General features: G+C 37.1%; 2 protein-coding genes across 3 annotated transcripts in view; one reads left to right on the top strand and one right to left on the bottom strand.

Annotated features, from left to right (window-relative positions):
* The window catches only part of LOC110453593, a 183,892-nt gene that overhangs the window by 71,506 nt on the left and 90,158 nt on the right, over window positions 1–22,228 (top strand). The gene's annotated exons all lie outside the window — the stretch shown is intronic.
* LOC110453582 lies at window positions 15,531–16,133 on the bottom strand. Its single transcript, XM_021502563.1, has one exon. It carries the CDS (start codon window positions 16,131–16,133, stop codon window positions 15,531–15,533), a length of 603 nt encoding a protein of 200 aa, XP_021358238.1.

Genomic DNA, 22,228 nt, shown 5'->3' with positions numbered 1-22,228 from the left:
GTTTATAATGGCAAATGATACTTTGAATATTACATGTTGATAACTTGATTGGAATTATAACCCTAAGTTGACAGTCTGATACTTTGTAAATTTTGAGCCATCCCTACCCCCAAGGGCTGTAGGGTGGGGCCCAATGGAGTCTGTGTGCTAAAATAAAATTTCTTCATTTTCCTTGTTTAGAATCAGAGGTGCTAGTTTCAAATACTTTTCAGTCTTAAATCTGCATGCTAGATTTTGAATAAGGTGGTTTTATTGTTTTTTGTCACTTTGAATAATATTTCTGTTCATGTTAAAAACAAAAATCAACTCTCTGTATAAATATATCAGGTGACCGTTAAGGCCCATGGGCCTCTTGTTGTATTTCTATTAACAGTGATTTAATTTTGATTTATCCATGTTCAGGTGAAGTTTGTTGGTATTTTGACAACATGTCACTTCCTTTCGATACATTTACTTTGTCTTAAGGTTCCATGCTACGTAAATAATATATAGAATGAAATGTATTGGAGTTATTTCCCTTGTACGTTACACCTGTGATTTGTATAAGAGTTATCTACCTTATACATCATACTTTTGACTTGCTTTTAAAAGTGTTATTTATTCATTAATCATGTCCAAACTACATTTTGCAAATATATTTTATAGGTTTTTTTTAAATGGGGAACTATTCAGGAAAAAGGCCCAATGTTCCATAGTAACAATGTCTACGAGGGAATTCAGCTGCTGGCTAGCAGTGCCACACCAATCTGTACAGATGATTGGTAGACTAGTATACTATTGTGTTTAATATGTACAGTAATTAATATTACATTATAAAGTTATGTTTGAATCAGGTTTAAAAGTGACCACATAGTAAAAATGTACTGAACCTAATTGCCCATAGAGGTAAATATTTACCTAATGTAGGCAATGTGAAGCAATGGAGGAATGATACCAAAATGTTTCATTGAAAATGTTAGTCTATAACAGATCATCTGTAAAATCAGAACCTGACAGACTGTATCTATGGGTATAAAGAGACTGACATACACCCCACCACTAGGCCATACCTATTGGGTCATCTGTAAAATCAGAACCTGACAGACTGTATCTATGGGTATAAAGAGACTGACATACACCCCACCACTAGGCCATACCTATTGGGTCATCTGTAAAATCAGAACCTGACAGACTGTATCTATGGGTATAAAGAGACTGACATACACCCCACCACTAGGCCATACCTATTGGGTCATCTGTAAAATCAGAACCTGACAGACTGTATCTATGGGTATAAAGAGACTGACATACACCCCACCACTAGGCCATACCTATTGGGTCATCTGTAAAATCAGAACCTGACAGACTGTATCTATGGGTATAAAGAGACTGACATACACCCCACCACTAGGCCATACCTATTGGGTCATCTGTAAAATCAGAACCTGACAGACTGTATCTATGGGTATAAAGAGACTGACATACACCCCACCACTAGGCCATACCTATTGGGTCATCTGTAAAATCAGAACCTGACAGACTGTATCTATGGGTATAAAGAGACTGACATACACCCCACCACTAGGCCATACCTATTGGGTCATCTGTAAAATCAGAACCTGACAGACTGTATCTATGGGTATAAAGAGACTGACATACACCCCACCACTAGGCCATACCTATTGGGTCATCTGTAAAATCAGAACCTGACAGACTGTATCTATGGGTATAAAGAGACTGACATACACCCCACCACTAGGCCATACCTATTGGGTCATCTGTAAAATCAGAACCTGACAGACTGTATCTATGGGTATAAAGAGACTGACATACACCCCACCACTAGGCCATACCTATTGGGTCATCTGTAAAATCAGAACCTGACAGACTGTATCTATGGGTATAAAGAGACTGACATACACCCCACCACTAGGCCATACCTATTGGGTCATCTGTAAAATCAGAACCTGACAGACTGTATCTATGGGTATAAAGAGACTGACATACACCCCACCACTAGGCCATACCTATTGGGTCATCTGTAAAATCAGAACCTGACAGACTGTATCTATGGGTATAAAGAGACTGACATACACCCCACCACTAGGCCATACCTATTGGGTCATCTGTAAAATCAGAACCTGACAGACTGTATCTATGGGTATAAAGAGACTGACATACACCCCACCACTAGGCCATACCTATTGGGTCATCTGTAAAATCAGAACCTGACAGACTGTATCTATGGGTATAAAGAGACTGACATACACCCCACCACTAGGCCATACCTATTGGGTCATCTGTAAAATCAGAACCTGACAGACTGTATCTATGGGTATAAAGAGACTGACATACACCCCACCACTAGGCCATACCTATTGGGTCATCTGTAAAATCAGAACCTGACAGACTGTATCTATGGGTATAAAGAGACTGACATACACCCCACCACTAGGCCATACCTATTGGGTCATCTGTAAAATCAGAACCTGACAGACTGTATCTATGGGTATAAAGAGACTGACATACACCCCACCACTAGGCCATACCTATTGGGTCATCTGTAAAATCAGAACCTGACAGACTGTATCTATGGTAGAGAGACTGACACACACCCGACCACTAGGCCATACCTATTAGGTCATCTGTAAAATCAGAACCTGACAGACTGTATCTATGGTAGAGAGACTGACACACACCCGACCACTAGGCCATACCTATTAGGTCATCTGTAAAATCAGAACCTGACAGACTATCTATGGGGATAAAGAGACTGACATACACCCCACCACTAGGCCATACCCATTGGGTCATCTGTAAAATCAGAACCTGACAGACTGTATCTATGGTAAAAAGACTGACACACACCCCACCACTAGGCCATACCTATTGGTTCATCTGTAAAATCAGAACCTGACAGACTATATCTATGGTAAAGAGACTGACATACACCCCACCACTAGGCCATGCCCATTGGGTCATCTGTAAAATCAGAACCCGACAGACTGTATCTATGGGTATAAAGAGACTGACACACCCCCCACCACTAGGCCATACCTATTGGTTCATCTGTAAAATCAGAACCTGACAGACTGTATCTATGGGTATAGAGAGACTGACATACACCCCACCACTAGGCCATACCTATTGGGCCATCTGTAAAATCAGAACCTGACAGACTGTATCTATGGGTAAAAAGAGACTGACATACACCCCACCACTAGGCCATGCCCATTGGGTCATCTGTAAAATCAGAACCCGACAGACTGTATCTCTGGGTATAAAGAGACTGACATACACCCCACCACTTGGCCATCCCTATTGGGTCATCTGTAAAATCAGAACCTGACAAACTGTATCTATGGGTATAAAGAGACTGACACACACCCGACCACTATGCCATACATATTAGGTCATCTGTAAAATCAGAACCTGACAGACTGTATCTATGGTAAAAAGACTGGCACACACCCCACCACTAGGCCATACCTATTGGTTCATCTGTAAAATCAGAACCTGACAGACTGTATCTATGGTAAAGAGACTGACATACACCCCACCACTAGGCCATGCCCATTGGGTCATCTGTAAAATCAGAACCCGACAGACTGTATCTCTGGGTATAAAGAGACTGACATACACCCCACCACTAGTCTATACCTATTGGGTCATCTGTAAAATCAGAACCTGACAAACTGTATCTATGGGTATAAAGAGACTGACACACACCAGACCACTATGTCATACCTATTGGGTCATATGTAAAATCAGAACCTGACAGACTGTATCTATGGGTATAAAGAGACTGACACACACCAGACCACTATGTCATACCTATTGGGTCATATGTAAAATCAGAACCTGACAGACTGTATCTATGGGTATAGAGAGACTGACATACACCCCACCACTAGGCCATACCTATTGGGTCATATGTAAAATCAGAACCTGACAGACTGTATCTATGGGTATAGAGAGACTGACATACACCCCACCACTAGGCCATACCTATTGGGCCATCTGTAAAATCAGAACCTGACAGACTGTATCTATGGGTATAAAGAGACTGACACACACCAGACCACTATGTCATACCTATTGGGTCATATGTAAAATCAGAACCTGACAGACTGTATCTATGGGTATAGAGAGACTGACATACACCCCACCACTAGGCCATACCTATTGGGCCATCTGTAAAATCAGAACCTGACAGACTGTATCTATGGGTATACAGAGACTGACATACATCCCACCACTAGGCCATACCTATTGGGTCATCTGTAAAATCAGAACCTGACAGGCTGTTTATTTGGTATCAGCGATAATGTGTAATTATCTACACAGCCCAAAGGGCTATAGATTAAAAAAGTATATAACCAAATTGTCTAGGAAATGTTATTATTGGCAAAAATTTCTTTATTACTTCACTAATTTTGTTCTCTGAGATATGAGCTAAGTTCATGTATTCTCTGTATATGCCTGAAAATAGCATTATTGCTGGGATGTAATAGGTAAATTGCTTGAATTACTGCCATCATCCAGTGATGCATAGCCAGTTAAGGGATGTAGCCTCTGTCAAGTCATGCCGTTCAAATGACGGGTCTCAATATTTCAAGTAGCAGTTAAAACCATAGATTATGAGTCTGCATGTCTAAATTAACATCTCAAAATAATTTATTGCATTTAATTTTGGTTAATTGCCATCACATGTAGATTTCTGTACGTAAATTAAGATGATTGTTATTGATTATATCCATTTTGTGCCGTCCAGTGTCAAGGAGACAATCACGCTTTAAGCTATACATCTTGCTAAATTGCGCAAGTCTCTGCTTTCCTTTTAAATGATTACCTGATATTTATTATCAATTACACATTTGACAGAGCATGAAAAACAACTGAAATCTTAAATAGGCATATAAAAACATATTTTAGAAATGTATTTCAATCCACATTAGTATTTAAAATCTACTATCTGGATATTAGTTTACTCAACATTAAAACAAATAATCTGTCTAGGCAACATTTAGTATTACTTGTTTTATAAGTCCCCTGTGAATCTTTAACAATGTATCCACCTCAACATTAGAGACTTGTTCATGCCAGCTTAAAACACAATAACACGAATATGTTTATAACACCCATTATATAATGGCGTTATTTTGTTATCAGTTGTTTAACTCATTGACCTCTGAAGACACATTTGAATCCTTCCAATTCAAAGGTTGGAATAGTTCATTATGAAATTTCAGGGATGATGTACTAAAAGTACATGTATGTGATGATTGCTTCCTTGAAACTGAAAAAGTCAAATGTACAAACGTATAAAATTGTTCCAGGTTTTATCTACCAACCACTGGTACATAATCGGAACAGCCTAAACTTCGTTGATTCTGCCCCTTGTTTATTGCACCTGTAAGTGGACAGATTGTTCATCGTGATATACGGTACTGGGTTAAGTATTCCCGATTTCTTTGTAGATAACCGGATTGTTCATTGTCCAATCAGATGCACTATCTTCTCTTTTTTTAATTTTAGATAAGAAATGCCATGTCTGAATGGTTCTCAACAATGGCCTTCATTTCGTTAACTTTTATTCTCAGAATGTCATTTTGATGTTTTAAAAACTAATTAAAAGAAGGAAATTGAGTTTTCACAAAAACTAGTAATTCCACCTGTTTATTAATAGCCAGGTTTTAAATTGCCAAAGTTATACAACACGATTGTTGGTTTATGAATTACATTTGTGAATTAATTAAAAAACATTATTGTTCAAAATTACCGAAGCTTTTAACAAAATTACACTATAGTTGTGTATGTAATGGAGGAAGTAAATTAAAAAAAAAGCAGAAATGAATAAACATACCAGATGCCAAATATTTTCAGATTTCAAATCATTTCCTGTTCATGTGTTAACTTGAACTCTTGACTGAAATGACTGATTGAGTTGCAGTATGTATTTTCTCGGTGATCCTGTACATGTATGATAGACTGTCTAGGATTAGAAAGGAGTGTAAGAAATGTCTGTCTTACAATTGTCATGAGCACAATGTCATAATGGGCCAACAGTTATATGGTGTCAAAAAATTAGAAAGATTTTGATAATGCAATGTGGAATCTGCCAACATAATGAAACGCGTTGTGAATGTGACATCATTGTGTTGTTGAGGTAATGTCATACTATTGTTTTGACTAGGGAATCCTGTGTCTCAATCCTAGGGTGAGGCAATATAAGACTCGTTCATGCTGATCGATGGGTGTAGGATAGGGAAATACTATCCCAAGAGTTTTCAAATTTGGTAAAACCCAAGGTTGCTGATGGTTTTTCACAAATTTGAAAATCCAGAGGGTAGAATATCCCCATCCAACTCCTTTGGGCATAAAAGAGTATTTTTCTTTCATTCCAATCACCAGAATTAGCTCAGAAACCACAAAAATTGTTTTGCATTTTCCACATGGGTGTATAGAAATGTTCCCGATTTCATGACGTCATGTCATTGTTGTCCCATTGTGACGTCATGTACATGAAATGGGGTGTTATATAGAAATTTCTTGCATCCCTTTCTTACCCTGGACAGTTCTGTCACATATGATGGAAAAAGATATATCTCACACAAGGAAATATCTGGATACACCTGTCCAGGGTAAGAGAAAGGGAAATCTCACACTTGGGATTTTTGAATTCATGCAAAACCCTTGGCGAGCTTCAGGTTTTACCCAATTTGGAAGTCCCATAAAGGTAGAATCTCCCTATCCTAAACCCTGGACATGGTGAATTGTTATCTTACCTGTGCCTGTTGAGAATACCTGTCAACAAGTTGTCTATTGTGTGCTACTCTACCACCTCTTGTACACCCGGGTGGACTGCCTCCTTCGCCCCGAACTGGTGGAGCTGAGGGGATTCTGGTTCTATCTCTTCCTAACCAAGACATTAGTTTGTTCATAGTGAATTTACTTCATAGTTAAACATATGGTGAGGGTGTTTCCTTCGAAGGGTATGGTCCTTCATCCAAGATCGAGGTCACAGAACATGGTCAATTATCAAAATAATTTTGTCATGGAAGTCATTTTAATGCAAGGCAATATTGGTAGGAATGACATATAAGGTCAAGGCTTCAAAATCTCGAAGCTAAGCATATGTTCAAGGTCATTGGACACTGGAGCATGTAATGTTAATGTTTAAGGTTACAGATTAGAGAAAAGATAGGCGACAATGGAGTATAGCTTCAATAAAGGTTATTTAGGACATGCCACCACGTTGAATCCTTCCAGTGTCATTGTTGAACATCATTTAGGATAGTTGAACATCATTTAGGACATGGATGTGAGACCCTAGAGCTCAATGTCATAGTTGAACATCATTTAGGACATGGATGTGAGACCATAAAGCTCAAGTGTCATTGTTGAACTTCATTTAGGACATGGATGTGAGACCATAGAGCTCAGTGTCATTGTTGAACATCATTTAGGACATGGATGTGAGACCATAATGCTCAAGTGTCATTGTTGAACTTCATTTAGGACGTGGATGTGAGACCATAGAGCTCAGAGTCATTGTTGAACATCATTTAGGACATGGATGTAAGACCATAGAGTTCAGTGTCATTGTTGAACATCATTTAGGACATGGATGTGATACCCAAGAGCTCAATGTCATTGTAGAACATCATTTAGAACATGGATGTGAGACCCTAGAGCTCAGTGTCATTGTTGAACATCATTTAGGACATGGATGTGAGACCATATAGCTCAGTGTCATTGTTGAACATCATTTAGGACACAGATGTGAGACCATAGAGCTCAGTGTCATCGTTGAAAATCCTTAAGGACATGGATGTGAGACCCTAGAGCTCAATGTCATTGTTGAACATCATTTAGGACATGGATGTGAGACCATATAGCTCAGTGTCATTGTTGAACATCATTTAGGACATGGATGTAAGACTATAGAGCTCAGTGTCATTGTTGAACATCATTTAGCACAAGGATGTAAGACCATAGAGCTCAATGTCATTGTTGAACATCATTTAGACATGGATGTGAGACCCTAGAGCTCAATGTCATTGTTTAACATCATTTAGCACAAGGATGTAAGACCATAGAGCACAATGTCATAGTTGAACATCATTTAGGACATGGATGTGAGACCATAGAGCTCAAGTGTCATTGTTGAACATCATTTAGGACACAGATGTGAGACCATAGAGCTCAGTGTCATCGTTGAAAATCCTTAAGGATATGGATGTGAGACCCTAGAGCTCAATGTCATTGTTGAACATCATTTAGACATGGATGTGAGACCCTAGAGCTCAGTGTCATTGTTGAACATCATTTAGCACAAGGATGTGAAACCATAGAGCTCAATGTCATCGTTGAAAATCATTTAGGACATGGATGTGAGACCCTAGAGCTCAGTGTCATTGTTGAACATCATTTAGCACAAGAATGTAAGACCATAGAGCTCAATGTCATAGTTTAACATCATTTAGGACATGGATGTGACACCCTACAGCTCAATGTCATTGTTGAACATCATTTAGCACAAGAATTTAAGACCATAGAGCTCAATGTCATAGTTGAACATCATTTAGGACATGGATGTGACACCCTAGAGCTCAATGTCATTGTTGAACATCATTTAGCACAAGGATTTAAGACCATAGAGCTCAATGTCATAGTTGAACATCATTTAGGACATCGATGTGACACCCTAGAGCTCAATGTCATTGTTTAACATCATTTAGGACATGGATGCGAGACCATGGAGCTCAGTGTCATTGTTGAACATCATTTAGGACATGGATGTGAGAACATATAGCTCAGTGTCATTGTTGAACATCATTTAGGACACGGATGTGAGACCATAGAGCTCAGTGTCATCGTTGAAAATCCTTAAGGACATGGATGTGAGACCCTAGAGCTCAATGTCATTGTTGAACATCATTTAGGACATGGATGTGAGAACATATAGCTCAGTGTCATTGTTGAACATCATTTAGGACATGGATGTAAGACCATAGAGCTCAGTGTCATTGTTGAACATCATTTAGTACAAGGATGTAAGACCATAGAGCTCAATGTCATAGTTGAACATCATTTAGGACATGGATGTGAGACCCTAGAGCTCAGTGTCATTGTTGAACATCATTTAGTACAAGGATGTAAGACCATAGAGCTCAATGTCATAGTTGAACATCATTTAGGACATGGATGTGAGACCCTAGAGCTCAGTGTCATTGTTGAACATCATTTAGGACATGGATGTGAGACCCTAGAGCTCAGTGTCATTGTTGAACATCATTTAGTACAAGGATGGTGAGACCCTAGAGCTCAGTGTCATTGTTGAACATCATTTAGTACAAGGATGTAAGACTATAGAGCTCAATGTCATAGTTGAACATCATTTAGGACATGGATGTGAGACCCTAGAGCTAAGTGTCATTATTGAACATCATTTAGGACATGGATGTGAGAACATATAGCTCAGTGTCATTGTTGAACATCATTTAGGACACGGATGCGAGACCATAGAGCTCAGTGTCATTGTTGAACATCATTTAGTACAAGGATGGTGAGACCCTAGAGCTCAGTGTCATTGTTGAACATCATTTAGTACAAGGATGTAAGACTATAGAGCTCAATGTCATAGTTGAACATCATTTAGGACATGGATGTGAGACCCTAGACCTCAGTGTCATTGTTGAACATCATTTAGGACAAGTGATACAAACAAATTTGATAAAATCCTCGATTTTAAAGGTTGTTTAGAACAATGGATATGAGAACATAAGTATAAAAGTCTCAATGTTGAAGGGTATTTAGGACAGTTGATATGAGGCAATGTATTGTTGTTATGTTGAAGCCAAAAAAGTCATTCTGATCAATGGATACAAGAAAATTTGGATGAAAACCTTGATGTCTAAGATTCTCCTTGTACTGTTTCAAAGATCTACATTTTGGATTGAAACCTCATATGTTGAAGGTCATTTTGAACATTGGATGCACGAAAATTTAAATGAAAATCACAGTGTAGAATATCAGTGCCTCAAGGCGTTACATTAACATTAAAGGGTCATCTGTGGCAGTATATAGGAGACAATATTTTATACTGAAAAAGTGGATTGTTTTGTGGTGTGCAAATGTTTGCGGTTTTTACATTGAGTAAATAAGTGTGAAAATAACCACATGAGAATATATGTTTATAGATTATATACATTATAGATACATTTCCACACTGGCTCTGTTAAAGAGTCATTAAGCAAAAAAAAACACTTAAACTCTACATGCCTCTGTATTTTATCCTGTTGTTGTTACCAAAAGTTCAAAACTTGTGGCCATGAAGATAATACATTAAACAGATTATTTATCAAGGCTATTGAAAATGTAAGAATTTCCTTGCTGTTTAAGCAATTCAAGTCTAACAAAAAAAAATCGCTAATGAGAAATTGACCAACATTGATTCTAAAATCCTTCACCAAACTTACGAAACCAAAACCTTTTAAGGTTAGCATTGCCCTGTGTACCCTAATCAATTGTTTCTTTGTCTTTGACCAAACCTCATGTCACGCCATAGACAAAAAGGAATTTCATGTACTCTTAGTCTTAGACATTGCCTAGATTAAAGATTTTTATAACATTTTCCTAGCAGTTTTATTTCCCTCAGAACCAGAAATCCCCGTTTTAGGATTATGGCCCGAATTCAAAGTCAGATAAAGTTTCTGCGATTTTGATGATGTCACCGGTGTTGATTCTCTGAATCCCTAAGCTTGTGGCTGTACTTGTGATCTAGAATGAAGATGTTTGCCATATTAGCAATGCTCGCAGCATGTCAATGAATCAAGTTGTGCCTCGGATTCCGAGGGGACAGGATATGATTATACTCTCATAACTTCCATTAGCTAAAGATAAATTAATACTTCGCGTGGACTTTCATTAACACCGGGAACTTGTAAATGGAGCTCACATTGAGTTTCACGTTATAATGTAGGGTTGTCAGGGAGCTGTTTTATTGTTTTAATTTTCCCGATCGCCGAATTATTCAAATGTTTATATTACTGTGTAGAATAAACAATAATGTAATGGCTGGTGTGTTTCCACTATAGATCTTCTCATTATTGATAATATAAATCTTAGGTGTTAATTAATTACATGTTTTTCGACTGCGTTAACCCATCAGAATGTTTCTCATTTCCATTGTGACCCACATTTTCCACCCATGGCTCCTTCCATTAGGAGACACTTTTGCTAATGAACGATCCATTTCTATGCCTGTGCAGTTGTGGACAATGCATACAGCGACAGAATATCCTTTCTTTTTATAATTTTTGATATTTGATTAGAAATACATTCATCAGTTGGAGTTCTCTGTTTTTACAATTTGGTACTGTATAATGTTTTTATGATTGATATTACTCCGAATTTGATCTTTTTTTTCCCAGAATATGATAAATGTATGGGATTTTATTCGCATTTTGTTCAGTGTTCAACCTCCTCACGACATCTAAAGTCGTATGAGGACTGAAATATCTAAGTCAGAGATTCTCTTTACCCTTTGATATTATAAGGAAATCTTGACCCAGAATTTGTTATGTCCATGTGAGGTTGTGTCCCTTTTTGTCCAGCCAATAATTGTAAGACATGGCTTGTACTGGTTGACCATCAAGTCTGGATAACCCTGGAAAGAATATAGGATTCCCAATGATGGAGACAACATGTGTTCTGTCGTTTAACACTTGACAGAATCTTACAGAGAAATTGTATCAACACTTTAATATCACCATCCTTTATGATAACTAAACAGACATGTAGAAATACCTTCAGATATTTGCCGTTGTTATCAAAAAAAAAATCCGTTCTAAATACCTGATAAATATTTAAAGTCATAATCCATTCCAGGATGTAAAATAATAAACGTCATATCCTGTAAATTAAATTGTCTGGGAAGTACTTTTTCTTGTGTCATTGTCCAATGTTTAATTCATAACATAACTATTTAAAATTCAATCGAAATATAAGAAAATCTGCTCTGTAAAATCTTTAAAAAGTTGAGACAACCTTTTCTTAGCTATTCAAACAGAATAGTTTAATGTAAAAGGTTGTGGTGACCACTTAGATTTGAAGATTGAATGTCTGTACTCCCGCTCCGGTAACAGATCAAACTTACACAAAAACAAAGGCTAAAGTGATACATTTTTCTCAATATCCTATCGGAGACAGTGTCAGTTTTGTCTACGAGACTAAGATGATACAAAAACACATTTAGATTACTCATTCACTTTTTACCTATTCAGTTAGTCATACAGGAGAGATATTTCATGATTCCAGAATTATCTATCATACTTTTCTTTTTGAAATAAGACAAAATTTCAAAAACATTTAAGGCAGTCTGTCTTTGTCTTTAGTAAGACGGCAGTAAGTAGAATCGGAGACCTAATAAAGGTTGTTGCTGCTGGGTAGACAACACGAACATATATGTAACATGGACATATGATGTATACGATTATGTTAGACTTTTAGGATTAAATGCTATTGATGGTAAATGTCCATCAAATTTCATTTAAATAAATGGCAGTTCATTGTGTGTGGTTTTGGATAAGTTGGTTAGTTTTATGATGTCTCGATGTGCCTTTTTAGGTCACCTGAGCTTTTAGCTCAAGTGACCTATTGCTATCCGTCTTCGTCCGTCGTCCATCGTCCGTCGTCCGCTAACATTTTACATTTTCAATTTAAGCTGAAATACTGGCAAAGGGATTTCATTAATATTTCATGGGAAGGTTACTGACATCTCCCTGACCAAGTGCTGTTATTTTTCGGGTCGATCAGAAATCCAATATGGCCCCCACGGCCGCCATTTTGAAAAACTATTTCAAACTTAAAGTCAAGTTCTGCTGGGCCAATTGAACTGAAACTTTGTAGGAATGATCGACTCATGGTCCTGACAAAGTGTTGCTATTTTTCGGGTAAATCAGAAATCCAATATGGCTGACACGGCCGCCATTTTGAAAAACTACTTCAAACTTAAAGTCAAGTTCTACTGGGCGGATTGAACTGAAACTTTGTAGAAATGATCGACTCATGGTCCTGACAAAGTGTTGATATTTTCTGGGTCGATCAGAAATCCAATATGGCCGACATGGCCGCCATTTTGAAAAACTATTTCAAACATAAGGTCAAGTTTTGCTGGGCTGATTCAACTGAAACTTTGTAGTAATGATCGACTCATGGTCCTGACAAAGTGTTGTTATTTTTCGGGTCGATCAGAAATCCAATATGGCCCCCACGGCCGCCATTTTGAAAAACTATTTCAAACTTAAAGTCAAGTTTTGCTGGGCCGATTGAACTGAAACTTTGTAGGAATGATCGACTCATGGTCATGACAAACTTAAGTTAACGTTATACTTAACTATTTTGTACTCAAATTGGTACATATTTCAACAACATAAATAAATACTGTAGGACTCAGGTGACCGTTTAGGCCCATGGGCCTCTTGTTTCTATAATTTTGTGTTTTAGAACATCAACGTGATACGCGTGGCACAGAGTGCGTAGATTGACGACATGCAGAATTGTTACAGCTATATATACAGCCCTATATAGGAGCATTTAGTCTCTCCAACTGTCATTGTCTCATCAAAGGTAGACATACAGGTGGAAGGATGATGAGTGGAGACTGGGTAGTGAATTAATATCAGGAAACAAACGGCCATAAAGGCCTTGATATATAAATTATTACGGTTTTATTTGATGCAACCACAAATTTACAATGCTACTTCTGAGAATGTTGATATCAGGATTTGGAATTATTACGTTTTAATTTCAGCAGTTTGTAAGGTCAGATCCAGGTAGACTAATTAAAATCAGAAGCAGGTAGACTAATTAAAGAATAAGGTCAGAACGAGGTAGACTAATTAGGATCAGAACCAGGTAGATAGATTAAAAAATAAGGTCAGAACGAGGTAAAGTAATTAAAATCAGAACCAGGTAGGTAATTAAAAAAGATAGGTCGAAACCAGGTAGGTAATTAAAAAAGATAGGTCGAAACCAGGTAGGTAATTAAAAAAGATAGGTCAAAACCAGGTAGGTAATTAAAACAATAACTTTAGTGAAATTGTACAGACTAAAGAAATATGTGTATCCAGACGATTTTTGATACATGTACTAATATTGGTGGTGTTGGTGATAAACTTATGTCCAATTTAATATTCATTTATATCCATAATCTTTTAATGATAAAATTTTAAATATTTATGTTCTGTTTATTATTCAAAAAATATGGTTGTCATAAAATTTTCATTTAAAAAAAAATACACTTACCGGTATATAAATTTTGATTGAGATATTCAGAATATTTATGCAAGTATTAAAAGCATTTGTTTTAGTAAACATAAAATATTCATGCATTTGAAGTAGTCTCCTGTTCAATGGAAAATACCACATCTTTTGGACGTGAGATTTGGGAAGAACTCCCTATCAAAAATTATTGCCAAACCCATGATATAGCAAGATTACTCTCTATTTATATTTAGTTAAGAAATAATGAAATAGGGGAAAAAACGGTGTTAGATATTAGCCAAAGATTGGCATGTTTGATTTCACTATAGAGCATAAAATCTCGCCAAGTGCTGATGTTTTATGGGAGGTGTTTCAGCCATTAGCTTGACACAGGTGTCAGACTCTGAAACATCTGTATGCCCCTAACATGCGTTACTTAAAGTATTATGGCAAGTAATATCATACACTGTGAAAATTAATTTTGTACAGAATTGAAAATTTTGACATAAAGCTTTATTTTAAGTCTCTTGAGATCACTGTAAGTCACTTTAAATATGTGCTGCCACATTCATGAAATTTTTAGTACAATTTTAGAATGTACATAGAAAACTATTACTTTTAATTATATCTAACATATATCAAAATGTCAGGGGAGGAGGCTCAAACTAAGGGGATCATGTAACTCCACATTTAATTTTTACACAGCAAATATTTTTTGATGTCCATATTAAATAGGATGGAGTGAGTGAATACTCCTATCTAACCAAATTAAGCTTGTAAAAACTAGGATTGGAAAAGGTCAGAAGCTTTAACCATTTTTGTTGTAGACTCTGATGTAACCTACCTATCGCCAAGGTTCCATGATTTCTTGTTGAATGCTATATATATTTAATAACATGTATATTTCAATGTATTTCGTCTCGGAATTAGAAAGATTGGTACTGTACCGGTCGCATCAAGTTCACAAGGTCACTGCACAAACTGAATTTAAATAAAGAATTTATGTACCAAGTAGAGTACCACAAGTTTATTATATTCCATCTATAGTTCAACAATGGTTACTTTGTATTAACCGATAACCATTATCTACTCTACCTTTCAACAAGTGTACCGTATGTAGACCAATGACAGGGGGAGAGTTTGAGTGTACCCAAATTGGCTCCACTAGGTTGCCATTATGTACCAACGACAGTTTCACAAAATTGTCACTGGTTACCAAAAACAATATAAAACAACTGCAGTTTAACATCATTGGCATTATGTAGCAACCATCAGCATAGTCAGCCACGAGGTCTAGATAGTTTGACACTGTTTGAACTCATTGGGTTGTAAGGTGCGGGTTGAACTCCCGACAGAACACTGTTTGAACTCATTGGGTTGTAAGGTGTGGGTTGCACTCCCGACAGAACACTGTTTGTACTCATTGGGTTGTAAGGTGCGGGTTGAACTCCCATCAGAAGACTGTCTGAACTCATTGGGTTGTAAGGTGCAGGTTGGACTCCCAACAGAACACTGTTTGAACTCATTGGGTTGTAAGGTGCGGGTTGAACTCCCATCAGAACACTGTCTGAACTCATTGGGTTGTAAGGTGCAGGTTGGACTCCCAACAGAACACTGTTTGAACTCATTGGGTTGTAAGGTGCGGGTTGGACTCCCATCAGAACACTGTCTGAACTCATTGGGCTGTAAGGTGTGGGTTGGACTCCCAACAGAACACTGTTTGAACTCATTGGGCTGTAAGGTGCGGGTTGGACTCCCAACAGAACACTGTTTGAACTCATTGGGTTGTAAGATGCAGGTTGGACTCCCAACAGAACACTGTCTGAACTCATTGGGCTGTAAGGTGTGGTTTGGACTCCCGACAGAACACTGTTTGAACTCATTGGCTATAAGGTGTGGGTTGGACTTCCGCCAGAACAATGCTTGAACTCTTTGGCCATAACTGGTTTACCTAATGTCAATATAATGTAACTTGGTGGACTACTGTGCTAGGTGACTTCAGCATAGTATTTCAGTGAGGTAGTACTCAAAGTCTGCATCAAATCGGCACTATCAAAAGGAGGCAAATACACCAACATACCCTCGTTCAGCATACATACACACATGAACAAATACATAACACAAATGGAGGCACATCCTTAAATGACCTTAGCTGTTAATAGGACATTAAACCCTATAAACCAAACTCCTCAACAAGGTTGCTTGATATATTCCAACTATGGGGAAACAGTATAGGTTAGAACCTGTGTGGAATGAAGGGGTGGGGATGGTCAAATATGAGGTTGGTTATACATCTATAGTCGAGAAGTCTTAGTTTGGAAAACAGTGACAGCATGGAAACTTAATGGAAGGAGGAAACAGTATTGGGTAGAAAATGGTGCTGGGAAGGAGAAATGTTGGTGAGGGGGGAAACAGTATGGGGTAGAAAATGGTGTTGGGAAGGAGGAAGGTTGGTGAGGTGGGAAACAGTAATACAAGAAATAATTGTTGGTACTGAGGGGGTTGAAAAACCAGTTTTGGGATGAATAAGCAATAAGCTATCAGGTGTGAGGAAAAGCGTTGGAAGAGGGACATTAGATGGTAAGATGACATCAGACAGGACTATTTCTAATTAACAGCTGTCGACCAGCATTTCTTCATTACTTTCTTTGGAACTGATATGGATTCATTTCTTTATGTTAATGCATCCACCATAAAATATAACATATTTTTTTCAAGGTGATGAGATAACTAAAAAAACACTCATACGAATACATTATCTTACGAGAACAAATCACACAAGTTTACTATTACAGAATAAAGTTTTATGAGTGGAGTTTATGGGCCTATAGAGTTCACATGGAAGTTTTATGGCTGGCTATAATTCATTGATTTGTATTTCATACTCTAAAGTATTTTCTTACTGCAATTGTGCATCAAGGAAATTATTGGAATGGCACATACTTCCAGACAGACAAGAAATGTGTTCATAAGTACACTGAATATATTTAAAGGTACTGATGACATTGAAAAATGTAAAATTTGACAGAATTGGGTTGACGAAAAAATGCTTTTCAGCTTCACTCAATTTAAAGCACAGTTTTTTAACAGGTATATATCAAGAAGGTATATAAACCCTTTATTAAGATATTATAATATAAAGTTTTTCTAAATAAAGTAATATGAAATTTTAAAACGGCATATATATAACATTTTTCTCAATAAAGGTGTATGAATTGTTTTCTTTATTAAAATTATGCAAACCATTTTGTTACAAACAGAACATCATACTGATTCTGTATGTAAATTATCTACTTATGTCAGGAATACTATGAAAATACCCCATAGCAATTTCTTGAATAAAAGCTGAAAATTCATAGTCATCAGTTAAACATTATTGTGATAGCTATGGCTGTGAGTGTTAGTTAGGACAACTGTCAAGGTCACCATGTACAGAAACATTGACTGTGAGTGTAAGTTAGGACAACTGTCAATGTCACCAGGTACAGACAAATTGGCTGTGAGTGTTAGTTAGGACAACTGTCAATGTCATCAGGTACAGAAACATTGGCTGTGAATGTTACTTAGGACAACTGTCAAAGTCACCAGGTACAAAAACATTGGCTGTGAGTGTAAGTTAGGACAACTGTCAATGTCACCAGGTACAGAAACATTGGCTGTGAGTGTTACTTAGGACAACTGTCAGTGTCACCAGGTACAGAAACATTGACTGTGAGTGTAAGTTAGGACAACTGTCAATGTCACCAGGTACAGAAACATTGACTGTGAGTGTTAGTTAGGACAACTGTCAATGTCACCAGGTATAGAAACATTGACTGTGAGTGTTGGTTAGGACAACTATCAATGTCACCAGGTACAGAAATATTGACTGTGTGTGTTAGTTATGACAACTGTCAGTGTCACCAGGTACAGAAACATTGACTGTAAGTGTTAGTTAGGACAACTGTCAAGGTCATCAAGTACAGAAACATTGACTGTGAGTGTTAGTTAGGACAACTGTCAAGGTCGTCAGGTACAGAAACATTGACTGTGTGTGTTAGTTAGGACAACTGTCAATGTCATCAGGTACAGAAACATTGGCTGTGAATGTTACTTAGGACAACTGTCAAAGTCACCAGGTACAGAAACATTGGCTGTGAATGTTAGTTAGGACAGCTGTCAATGTCACCAGGTACAGAAACATTGGCTGTAAGTGTAAGTTAGGACAACTGTCAATGTCACCAGGTACAGAAACTTTGGCTGTGAGTGTTAGTTAGGACAACTGTCAAGGTCATCAGGTACAGAAACATTGACTGTGAGTGTTAGTTAGGACAACTGTCAAGGTCACCAGGTACAGAAACATTGACTGTGTGTGTTAGTTAGGACAACTGTCAATGTCATCAGGTACAGAAACATTGGCTGTGACTGTTACTTAGGACAACTGTCAAAGTCACCAGGTACAGAAACATTGGCTGTCAATGTTAGTTAGGACAGCTGTCAATGTCACCAGGTACAGAAACATTGGCTGTGAGTGTAAGTTAGGACAACTGTTAATGTTACCAGGTACAGAAACATTGACTGTAAGTGTTAGTAATAACAACTGTCAATGTCACCAGGTATAGAAACATTGACTGTAAGTGTTAGTTAGGACAACTGTCTACGTCATCAGGTACAGAAACATTGCATGTAAGTGTTAGTTAGGCCAACTGTCAAAGTCACCAGATACAGAAACATTGGCTATCAATGTTAGTTAGGGCAGCTTTAAATGTAACCAGGACCAGAAACATTGGCTGTGAATGTTACTTAGGACAACTGTCAAAGTCACCAGGCACAGAAAGCTGTGAGTGTAAGTTAGAACAACTGTCAATGTCACCAGGTACAGAAACATCGGCTGTGAATGTTAGTTAGGATAGCTGTCAATGTCACCAGGTACAGAAACATTGACTGTAAGTGTTAGTTATAACAACTGTCAATGTCACCAGGTACAGAAATATTGACTGTGTGTGTTAGTTATGATAACTGTCAGTGTCACCAGGTACAGAAACATTGACAGTAAGTGTTAGTTAGGACAACTGTCAAGGTCACCAGGTACAGAAACATTGACTGTGTGTGTTAGTTAGGACAACTGCCAATGTCACCAGGTACAGAAACATTGACTGTGAGTGTTAGTTAGGACAACTGGCAAGGTCATCAGGTACAGAAACATTGACTGTGAGTGTAAGTTAGGACAACTGTCAATGTCACAAGGTACAGAAACATTGACTGTGACTGTTAGTTAGGACAACTGTCAATGTCATCAGGTACAGAAGCATTGACTGTGTGTGTTAGTTAGGACAACTGTCAATGTCATCATAAATATTTGATAGGCTCATTGTGGTAGTTTTGAAGGTCATCAAAAACTAGATTATTAGCTTAAGACAGACAACTGTCAAAGTCATCAAAATTGATTTATTAGTTTCAAACAACTGTACAGTGAACAGGTCATCAAATACAACTTAGCTAGTTCACCAAAACTATAAAGTGTGCCAGTAAACAGGTCAAGTATTAAAATCAAAATGCACGAAGCCTATGATCAATATTTACTATTTCATATAAAACTTGTCCAGAACCTTCAAAATATAACATTATCTACTGTATACCAGTGGGATGTAAATGAGATAGGTACATAATTCAGACTGATTAATTTCATTTTTGGAATTTTAATAAAATATAGAAATATTGGCTATAAAAGATATTAATCAAAATCATGTGAAAAAATCAAAAGGATAGCCTGAATGTTATTAAGTTTTAAAACTTCATTTAAATTCTAGTGAAAGAACTGCAAGCAATTACATTCTTTTTATGTGAACATATTTGTCCCTGAAAATTAATTTTAGATGCTTTAGAATATGCACTGGCGTATGTCTAATGTCTTTATGTGTGTGTGCATATAGAATCAAAGTATTTATCGAACTTGTCCCTTAATTCTGCGCTTTGTCTGTTCAATCGCCTTACTGCATAAATTAATGCACTGGTGTTTAAATGTATTTATTACACTCTAAGTTAATGCAAATATACTGAAATATTTTTAAGCATTATTTAATACATGACTTTCTTGAATATCAGAAAAGTTGAATTTAGGTTCAGGCAGTAAAAGATTTATTTTTCTATCATTGTAAATAAATTACGGTTTCTTATAATGACATTTCAGACCAATACAAATCTGATTATAACATAAGCACTTTTCAGTCCTAGATCATTTTGACCAAAATCAGATGTAAAGGTTTTGGGTCACCCGCTACCACAAGGCGAAAGATGATATACATTTTATAATAACAATAGCAATTTTGTTGTCATGGCAACCCTTATATAGCCTGTCTGACAAAGCCGGGAATTATTGTCACTTTATTGTCACTTATTAACATAAGTATCAGTGTAGAAATGAAATTTGAATTTCTACTGAGGGCCGATTTCAGACGGAGTTCCGTGACCTAGGCCACAGGCCGGTCACAATAAACTTGTCAGAAATAGTGCTGCCGTCTTACACAAAATCATATCTTTTCACTCATCATGAAATTAATTTTCAGTGCTGTAAATATTTATTATCTTGGCTCGGATCAGACAAACAGGGGAGCTTTTAGAATAACCCCTCGAAAAACTATTGATCCCGGGCTACAAACGGTTTTGATGGCTCGTGACTATACCTACAGTAAAACTGTGGTCGCTATTACATTTACAGGGCCATTATTATGTAAATCCTAACTTAAAAACCAGATAAAAATCAGTCATTCTACAAATACAATAAAAGAAATCTGTTAGTTTTACCGTTAATCCCTTATTTCTGACACTTTTACTCGCAGTATTGTGAGGGTCCATAATGATTGTGTGATTTGACTAGCAGTCCTGGGATTAATGGAAAATATAAAAATGGCTACTGAAGAAGGTATGGGGCATAGGGAGGGTATTTGGTGGACTTGACAATAGGCTGTGGACTGGCGCTGTAGGGTCAACGATACAATACAGATTCCATGACACGATGCTGATTGGAATGGTGTTACTGTTCACTTATAAATGAATTTAATATTCTGGCAGTGATAATGAAGGTGCGTGGACTTTCTATAGCCGTCCATACAATTATCCGTCATGTGTCCTGCTAATGACCGCCCTTGTCAAATTAGGTTATAGGAAACAGGTTTTAGGGGGCTAAATTTGGTATGATTAATCAGATCAGTGCAATCAGCTTAATGGAAGCAGCCCGCTTGCACATAAGTTGCATAAAAACATTATGTGGGAAATGCGTTTTATCTCTAAACTTTTTATAATTTTTGTTCTTTTCAATCAAAAGGAACTGTGGGAAAAAATCTTCTAGAAAGTTTTTAAAAGACCACATAAAGTATATGAATAAAACATGATGCAACATAAGATCTAATCCAGAATTAGTAGCGGGACTAAAACTTGCGGGAAAAGGAAACAAAGAAAAGCAGGTTATTTTTTTCATATCACACTACAAAATAATATATGAATTTTAATGTAACTGGTATCAAGGAGAAAATAAGATTGAATCAACAGACAACTAAATATTGTATAAAAGGATGAGTGACTAGCGCCTGACTTGGTTATTCCCGAGCCCCAGTGGATATAGAGGTCACTCTAGGTCACTGGTTCTCATCCCGTATCCAGTTGATATTGACCAGGGCAAATTAATTTCATTAACAGTAGGACGATAACACAATAATTATGAACACCAGCAAAATCAATATGTACAATGTATACTTATTATCTTTTGTGTATATTTTTCTCAGAGATGAATTTTTTATGATTCCCTTGTTTCCTATGAGCTAATAACCAGTGAAGACGGTGTATTCCAGCATCAGTCCACACCAATTGGTAATATAGAACCACACAGTTATATAGTGTCTGCTGAATGTAATGCATCTTACATTAATTTGTCTATACATGAAGAATCTCAAATAACAGGGTTTTAGTTCAGGAAAATGATTGTTTTTCTTTTAAATTCCAC

Source organism: Mizuhopecten yessoensis, unplaced genomic scaffold (assembly GCF_002113885.1).
Source record: "Mizuhopecten yessoensis strain PY_sf001 unplaced genomic scaffold, ASM211388v2 scaffold7473, whole genome shotgun sequence".
Classification (NCBI taxonomy): Eukaryota; Metazoa; Mollusca; class Bivalvia; order Pectinida; family Pectinidae; genus Mizuhopecten; species Mizuhopecten yessoensis.
Note: the sequence above shows the minus strand (reverse complement) of the source record. Positions and strands in the feature narration are given on the sequence as shown.